The 9,186-nt window shown below is 40.2% G+C and overlaps 2 protein-coding genes across 3 annotated transcripts in view; both read left to right on the plus strand.

Moving 5' to 3' along the window:
• The window catches only part of palm3 (paralemmin 3), a 29,770-nt gene extending 27,793 nt beyond the window's left edge, over positions 1-1,977 (plus strand). For both annotated transcript variants that reach the window (XM_044028606.1, XM_044028607.1), the window contains exon 8: positions 278-1,977. In XM_044028606.1, the coding sequence (XP_043884541.1) occupies positions 278-1,230 (953 nt within the window). In that variant the 3' untranslated portion in view covers positions 1,231-1,977. The remainder of the gene's footprint in view (positions 1-277) is intronic.
• A 4,251-nt stretch (positions 1,978-6,228) lies between these two features.
• lrrc42 (leucine rich repeat containing 42) lies at positions 6,229-8,689 on the plus strand. The gene is made up of 7 exons (XM_044027475.1): positions 6,229-6,893; positions 6,970-7,101; positions 7,195-7,316; positions 7,708-7,793; positions 7,862-7,975; positions 8,070-8,154; positions 8,246-8,689. The coding sequence occupies exons 1-7, from the start codon at positions 6,502-6,504 to the stop codon at positions 8,539-8,541; spliced, it is 1,227 nt and encodes a 408-aa protein (XP_043883410.1). The 5' UTR covers positions 6,229-6,501; the 3' UTR covers positions 8,542-8,689.
• The last annotated feature ends 497 nt before the right edge of the window (positions 8,690-9,186 follow it).

Here is a 9,186-nt window from a genome sequence, read left to right on the forward strand (position 1 = left end):
TATTATCAGAGATGAAAGACTTCTCTGTGTTATTTAGCACCGTTTAAGATTTTATGCACAATATTAGAATGCATAAATCAGGTGGCAAAGTGACCCCTAATTGCAATCAAGTCATGTTGCTCGACACCCACCACAAAGAAAGAATAATAATCAGTGATTGCAGATTCATGCCACATGATTTTCTGATCAGTTTGCTTTCAAAATGAATGTAATCTCCCAGATATTTCCTCTTTTTACTGACAAAATATTAATTGAATGCCTTTTTTTTTTTCTTCAGAAATAACTGATGCGGAAGTAAATATAATCCAAAGCCCTCTACTGGACGGAACTGCGGTTGTGTTAACTAACGGTGGAGGAGCAGCATTTAAAGATGATAATCACGAGGCCAAGGAACCCTTCAGCGTTTCGGAAGGAGTCCTTTCCATGAGGGTGGAACCTGGGTTGAGTCTCGCTGTCTCTGAGGCAGAACCTGGTCATGTTCCAGAGGTCAACTTGAATGGGGGCGAAGACGAAGGAACGTTGGTGATGAGAGCAGAATGTGTGATCGTCACAGATGAAGCTGATGATGCGCCTGAGGATAATGCTAATACACCCGAGGCAGACGAGCAGGAGTCTGTGCAGGAAATGCCCCTTCCACATCAAGGAGTGAGCAAAGATCACGGGGAAATTGAGGAGGAAGTAATAAAAACAGAAACGGCTCCAGACACTTTTACACAGCCAGAGCGGAGCACAGCGCCTGAATCCGCTCCAGAGGCACAACTAGACACTGGAGCTGGAGATGTGGAGGGTGACATCGAGACAAACGAAAGCGCTGAAGCTGAAGCACAGGGAACACAACTGCAACTGCAGCCTCCAGCCACCGCTCTAGAGGGCACTGCAATGGCTTCAGTGCCGGTTTACTCTGAGGCGCAGCCCTTCACTGTCACACCCATAGCTGAAGTTGAGGCTGTAATGTCACCAGAGGGAGCCCAAGATCCTGTGACCGTGTCTGACCAGTTTCAGGAGGTGCTCCTGGCCGATCCCCACGAGAACCAGAGGACAGAGGCAGTGCTGGCAGAGCAGGAGCCTCTTCTGTCTCAGGTCAAAGCCCCTAGTGTCAGAGCAGAAGCAGCAGCAGCAGAAGCAAACAGCCCGGTCAATACAGACACACACAGCCCAGTGAGGGCTCGTCAGGGAGAGGAGACTGAAGCACCCAAACGCAAAACCTGCCAGTGCTGCTCTGTCATGTAAATGTCCTCTCTGTACATTCATTTCCTCTCTCCCTCTTCAGTCTGCAATATCCCTTACACTGACCTCCCGATGTTCGAGTCCGAACACACTCCCTCCCCTGTCTTTTTATTTAATGCACCCACTTTTTAATCACTATGGCCACAAGTTATTTCCCTTCCCTCGACCACCCTCAGCCAACAGTCTTTGTATTCATCCTGAAACTTCCTCATCCCACTCGTGAGCTTTGATAATCCAAGAGGAAGTAAGCTCTCTTCTGCATGAAACGTGGAGAAAATGACATGGACTTATCAGTTTTGGTTGTTGTTTTTTTTTAAGTGCCTTGAGGAGCTCGCGAACCCAGGACTGCGTTTTAAATTTTTTGTCACTCGCATGATGTTTGAATTTGATTACATTTGGATCACATAGGAGATGAGCCAGCCAAGCTACGTAGGATCATAAAAGTAGATGCAGTGAGGCATAATAACAGATAGCGTTTATTTTTTTAACTCTTGTGTTAATGTACACGTCCAAAGACGTGGGGAGGTTTTGAGAGGATATTCTTCTAATTGAATTACTTTAAAGCTGAATTATTTTATTGATTTTCTTTTATTAGATACTTTTTAATCCAAGTATTGGATCTGAACATTTGTATTCACTTTGTAATATAGATTCATACATTTGTCAAATTTATAACACTGAATATGTGTGGGCTACTGTCAGTTTTAAAAGAGAAAAGTGATTATACATTATATATTATATATATTTATATATATATATATATATATATATATATATATATATATATACATATGCACCATAAGATTTTGAATAGTTGGGTCCAAGCTCTCTGAAACGTCTCCCTGCATGGTTGTGTAGACTGTATACAGAGTGTCTGCTTCATGAATGGCGTGATGATTAAACTGACATAACAATGAGTGACAAACTGGATGTTCATCTAACACTATCTATTCATAAAAATAGTGACTCTTTTTCACAGTATTGCCTCTTCCTGAATCCAGGGATATGAAAGGCTCCCAGTTTCAACTTTGATTTCATCATCCAATTTTTCTAAAGAAGCGAGAGGAGCGTTGTTCCCTGACTTTGTGTGCTGAAGATTTAGTGAATGAAATGATCCCACCTTCAGTGTACCGGTTTAAACAAAACAAAACAAAAAACCAGTATGAATGGATACAATATACATGCAATTCTGCTTAAATTGTGGCGAATATTCCCCTGAAAGGAAGAAGGAAGATCCGTGAGTGATTGTGCAGACGGAGCAGGATCACAGGCTGAGCTCAGGAGAGGATGTGCCCGTTGTTGCTTGTACATGCCTCTAACAATCCTTCCACTGAGATTATGACACTTGTCAAAGCTGCCTGAGGTCTGTCATCTCTCTCTCTGAAAACTGTAGTAACCACTCGAGTCAGAGCAGAGCCTGTAACGGTGAAAGTAGTTCCAGCGGGGTCTTGGGATTTTGGGAAATAATCACATGTGTCTCCCTATAATACATAAAGTGGAGGGATAGTCATTAAACTGCCCTCATAAAAAGGAAATGATTAGTGAGGGTTAAAATGCACAGTGAGTCGTCGCACATTTTCACATCATTAAAACTGCACTCCGCAGAGAGATGTCCATCTTTAATCTTTTTGAGTCAATACAACGGACGAATACGAACAATGTCTTTACAGTCGTAACTGTATTTGTGTAAGTGTCTACTTGCGCATGAAGCCATCGATTAAACTTAAGATCAATTGTTACTATTATTTTACTTTCAGACAACAGTAATTGTCCTTTGCTGATTTAATATTCCAATAATTTAGCCGGTTATTATGGTACTACTGCTTTATGATATAAAACTTCCCAGTGAAACCAAAACAAATTGTGTGAGATGAGGTTAACAAGTTCCAGTGAAATTAGCAAGCACATACTCGGTGCATGTGCCATTGATCTCTTCTGCTTGGTGTCCCTGAATCATCCAGCTGCTGCCTCTATAAGTTACAGGTGGATTAAAAGGAGATGAAGGGGTTAATCGCTCAGGTTGAGGGTCTCAGCATGCCGTGACATTTTCTGATGGATCCTACAGAGGGGCTTCATCCAGACCAAACCACTGAAGCAGCTCAAACTTTGGCTCCACGGTGTTTCTCAATTCCATCTTTCACTTGAAACCAGAGCAGGGAGGTCCCCATGTCAGCAAATGAATGATTTATTAAGGGTTAAACCCAGTAAAGAGGTCAAAATTAATTAATTATTAAGATACTGTGTAAACGTCCAAGACCGTTGGTATTCTGGGTAAAAAAAAAAACCCAACAGATTTTAAAAGAACAAATATTATAACAGTGGGCTTTTTGTTTATTTAACTGTGACATTATTTGACTACCCATGGGCCCACTCTATTTTCCAGACAGAGTGCGTTATATGGGAGGGCTTGTCCGTACTAATCAATATTGCGAGGCCTCTATAAAACCAGAAAACTTCTCGACACACTGACTGAGGAGACATCTCTATGCAACTGAACTGTGATCCAAATAATCTGACAACAGACGGTGATGGAAATGTTTGCTGTATTTGTTGCGGTTCTCTGTTTGGTGTCCGTGAGCCATTCGTCTCTGGCCTGTGAAGATTTACTCCGGCCTTCAGATCAACTGGATTCTGATCATTTAGAGGGAAGATGGAACTTAGTTGCAGGCAGTCTGAAAAACCCTGCTGCTGCTCAAGTCTTAAAAGGACTAGACAGTGTAACTATTGATTACAGCAACTCCTCTTACTTCCACACCCACCGTAATGGCAGCAGCTGCACAGTTCATCACCATGAAATCACATTGGATGGACACATTTTTAGCATGCCAGGACTGAGTTGGAACTTCACTGGGACCCTATTCAGTACCTGTCCAGACTGCCTGGTGGCTGGTATCAATATAGACATGGCCACATCCAAGAGTTTGAACATTTACCTGTTCAGCAGGAGGAGAGAGGTGACGCAGAAGGAGATGGAGGACTTCAAAGCTCAAGCAGATTGTCTGAAATTACCTCCACCTGTTGTGATGGATCCTAACAAGGAGACCTGTCCAAAAATGAGAGCCATTGAAAAAACAGAGGAAGAAATAAACTGACCATCAAGTTTTACATAGAATACACCAGAGCAGAGGGAAGAGAGGCATACGGTGATATCTGGTGTATCATGATGTGAATAAATATTCAATCAGAACTTAAAGAGTTGACTAAATGTGTTTTTCTAAACACCACATGTGTTTTTCTGAACACCACATCTCCTCTTTGACCTGGAACAAAAGAAGACACTTTAGTGTCTCGTCTCAGATGTGTGACATTTAGGAGTTCCATAAAACAGCCCGTGAAAACACAATTGGTGGTATAGTCCAGTCTCGTGTCCACATAAATTCAAATAATGAATGCATATTTGTGTACGAGGGTACTTTACTTATTTCTTTTCCTCCCTCATTCATCAGCCCTGACACCTGTCCCTTGCCCCTTTGGAGGGGACCATTCCACCAGGTGGGACAAGTTAACTGCATACAAAGTGAATAAAACAGATTTGAGCCGGCTCACTGGGCTTTTCTCTGAGAAGTCAGAACTTAATCAAGCATAAGATTCAACCACTAAAACAACTTTTCAGTTGAGGGATATGAGTAAAAACTATAATTTGACATCTTAATCAAGAAATAATAATGTGCTTTACAATGTTTCCAGTTTTCAGTAAATTTGAATTCATGGGTAACAATAATCATATTTTAGCATTAAAAAAATCTTGTTTTAATCATGAAAAAAGCTTCAAACCCATAAATCGATTATCCAAATAGTTGTCGATTAATTTAGTAATCGATTAATAATCAATTCATCGATTAATTGTAAGAAGAATGGGGGAAATGAAGAAAAGTGAATTTGAGGTTGAAAGTAAAAAATCTGCTAGGTTGTCCTATGGTTGTCATGGAAAGTTTTCCTAATGTTCTCCTAATATTAGCTTTTGGTTTCCAGAATGTTCCCAGAACATTACTTTTTTCACAACCTTCATTCAACCTTTACAGAACGTTCTCTTTTGGTTGCATTAATATTCTCCTAATGTTACTTTTATCCAGTGGTGTCAAGTAATTCCATCAAATACAAACAAACACTTAGAGGTAATGTTTAGTATGGTAAATGAGAAAACTCCTTTGTGAACTTGTGTTTTTAAGTTTTTGCAGGCAAACATATACAGCTGTGAAACAGTAAAGGAGTAATGTGTATGGTAAATGAGTGAACTCCTTTTTGAGCTTGGTTTCTAGGTCTTTATTAGACTTTAAACAAGCATAAGTGTTGGTATGAAGGACGTAGCGGGACATTGGAACTTGGAAATTACTTTTACTTTTGAAGCCAAGTATTTCATCCTTTTACTGAAGTCGATGTCTAAAGAGAGTTCTTCCACTTTTACTGGAGTAACTCAATTACGTGGTTTGTGTACTTCGTCCACCACTGTTTTTGTCACAACCTCTAAGGAACCTTTGCAGAACACTCACATGACAGCATTTGGTACATATTATACTAATTTTATTATTTTAAACTGTCTGCACATTATTACTAGTGAACTTGAAACTATAGAGAATACAAAATGTAATCAAGCTTTTACATATAAACAGATTTGAGACATTTAATATGGTTCCACAGTTGTGGGATGTAACGTGTGGTTATAGATTCCAAACACATAAAAAGACACGTTATGAGAGGGTTTTCAACAATAACAGTAGGAACAACAATATAATATTATTTCTGTAACCTGAGCTAGCGCTACTTAAACACGTAAACAAAGCTTTTTCCTGTTAGTTGATGTTCTTCAAAATAAAAGTTCTACTTTTTTACTGAATTAAATGTATAGTTAGCAACATTGTATAAAATCTATTTCCAATATTTTGCAAGTATTTTTACTTATATTTGATGGTAGGAGTATTGTTTTATGCTGTCACCAGATCCTTAAACAAGCGTGTAATGGTAAACGGCTTTTGTTTTGAAGGTGAAAAGACCGGCACGCAGGAAGAGGCAACTTTCCCAACTTTTTCTGTGGGTACAACCATCAGGAAACCGACGTCCAGCGTGAATAAACACGCACATACTGTACGTATCAAACTAAACAATTGTAAAAGGGTGATCGGTACTTGCTCGTTTCAAATAGGTTTCATCTGAAATCAATGACATCGTTCGTAGCGAGTAAAAACGATAGATTGTGTTGTGCTTAAGGTGGATTAGCCGGTTAGCTAAACGTGCATGAGTTGAGTTTGTCTTCACTGTGGAATAAAATTGTGGAGTATGGACAATGATGGCGTTTACGTCCGCGAGAAAGGTGTCCTCCGGCGTGTCAGCGAGGTCGTCCTTTCGCAGCCAAAGCCAGTGTCTTCTTCATGTAGAAGGACAAATCCGTTTGTGCCGAAAAAGGAACATTTTATATTCACCTACAACGCGGAGGGAAGTCTGAGATACTCCACCAAATCTCTCTTTGACATCACCCTGTTGTTCGTCGCTGACAACATTCACCACGTGGACTCTTTAGTAGGTTTCCCAGAGCAAGTGGGAGACAGGCTTTTTGCAGCAGCAGAAGAGAATCGTGTGTTTGTGAACACAGACATTTCTCCAAAAGCCCTGCAGTTATTCGGTGATGCTTATGGGCAGATGGTGCTTGGATCCCTCTGTCTACGAAACAGGTGAGTTTCTCTTCTCAACCATTTCCACAAAATGCAAACTTCTTCTCACCCCTTTTTTTCCTCCCCTGTTCTGCAGGTTCCCCCTCTTGCACGAGAGGATGGATGAAATAAAAACATTCCACAGTTTGAAGTCCTTGGATTTGTTCGGCTGCAGATTGGATGATGACCACGAGATATTCCAGCATCTAACATCTACCTCATTGGCAAAGTAATGAAACGCGTCCTAATCTCAGTCCTAAAATGTGTGGAGAATCTAGTAAGAACTAACACCGTCGTGTCATTGTGTGTTTTCATCTATTAGCAGCCTGACTCATCTTTTTATTGGTGGCAACAGCCTCTCTGATGTTGGATTACAAAGACTGACAGCACCTATCCGGATATTGAGGAAGGGACTGGACTGTCTTCAGCTCCTGGATGTTTCCTGTTAGTTATGAGAATATTATCTTCCCATGTATGCCACTAGTCACTCAAATACCCATCAATTCCTGTCACTTGTTTGCAGTATCAACATGCACAGTGTTCATATTTCATAGTTAAGCATAATTAGCTCTTCTAAATAATTAACTGCTCAGTGGGTAATAAAATAGACTGAAGTTGGATTTAAATGATTATGTTTACATTATTTTAAGTGTAATGATTTTAGGTATGAAGTGCTAACTTTAAGAACTAAGAAACATGAGCAAAGAAGCCAAAGCAGGAAGACACTGTACACTTGAGTTATAAGTCATGTATATTGTCATCACAATATTCAACAATGTTATCTCATATTGCATGTTTTTCCCACTGCTGATCAGTTATTCCCGTTCTTATACAGATAATCCTATCTCAGAAAGGGCCCTCAGATACCTCACATGCCTGCCCAAACTTGAAAAGCTCGATGTATCTGGCACCAGGTTGAAGGTAAGTCAGTCAACATTGGGCTGTACCATAATGTCACACTGATGGGTAAATGGGATTTTTACCCTCAGTTTGGTGCAGGTTTGAAGAAGACGATATTGAAAGTGTTGGGACTCATTTATTCAGAGGAACCACTGGATGCCTTTGATCACTCGAGGTGTAAAACTGAAGGCTGGGCAGAGCAGGTAATCTGAATATTCAGATTCTGATACAAGTTTATGTGTTAGATTTGTTGCCCTGTTTGCAAATCCTTAACAAATGCTCGACTTGTGTCTTTAGGTCATAAATCAGTGGGAAACAAATAGTTTGCAAATGCCAAAACAGAAGAAAATCGAAGCATCAAGAACATCAGCGCTTCGCTTTTGTAGGTTTCCTTTCCTTACACATTTTCTTAAATTATTGGATTTTGTACCGCTACACTTAGCCATTGTAATGAAATGCTTTTTGTTTTGTAGTTGGGAGGCAGAAGTTTGTCAGAGAAGTCCTAAAAGCAGCACCCCTGGTATGTGACAGTGCAGATGAGGCCAAGAGTGATAGACTGCATTTCTACAGACCAGCAGCCAATAATCATACACCTGAGAATCAGGATCCTTTTAAGGAAAACCATCGAGTGAAGAATTCCTGTCAGGGTGTCAAAAAAAGACCTCACCAGTCAGATGGGTGTGACGGCGAACATCGTAGCCCTCCGACAAAACGATTGCCTTCCTCAGCTCTCACTGCAGAGGACGTTGACTTGTTGAACAGCTACTGATTTATGCAGCGCTCTGGTGTTCAGCAGAACAGTTACTGATTATATTTATGCTCAAGATGATTGACACTGGTTAACTATTAACACTTTGTCTTGGATACAGGTGACATTTTGGGTATCATTTTATAAATAAAGTTACTTCTTTTGCACATTTCACTTGTTTGTTATGTTGTGGATTAGAAACAACCTGATGTGGGCCTACACTTGAACCCTTACGTGACCTGATTTTGTTTTATGTGGTAATATGCAACAATGTCAACTGACAGTAGGACCTTAAAGGTCCAGTGTGTAATATTTAGGAGGGTTTATTAACATAAATTGAATGTTCTACCCTGTAGTATGTTTGTATAAGTGCATATACGGTTACAATAGTCTTAGAACAAGCCCTGACATCTGGGAAAGGGAGGTGTGAGGAATCCGCCCTTTAATACAATGTACACTTTCACTATCTAATTCTTACACACTGGATCTTTGGGATTGTAAAAGTGATTGCCTAAAAAGCATAATTATGCAGGCCAATGTGAAGTATAGATTCCGTTTCATTTACATTTACTATGTTAAATTACCACAATGACCACACCTGCTAATAAATCTCAGTTAAATGAAGCCTTGTGTTAGTTCCTGCAGGACATGGTAGTTCTACACCCG

The sequence above is a fragment of the Solea senegalensis genome, linkage group LG6 (genome assembly GCF_019176455.1).
Source record: "Solea senegalensis isolate Sse05_10M linkage group LG6, IFAPA_SoseM_1, whole genome shotgun sequence".
In the NCBI taxonomy this organism is placed as follows: domain Eukaryota; kingdom Metazoa; phylum Chordata; class Actinopteri; order Pleuronectiformes; family Soleidae; genus Solea; species Solea senegalensis.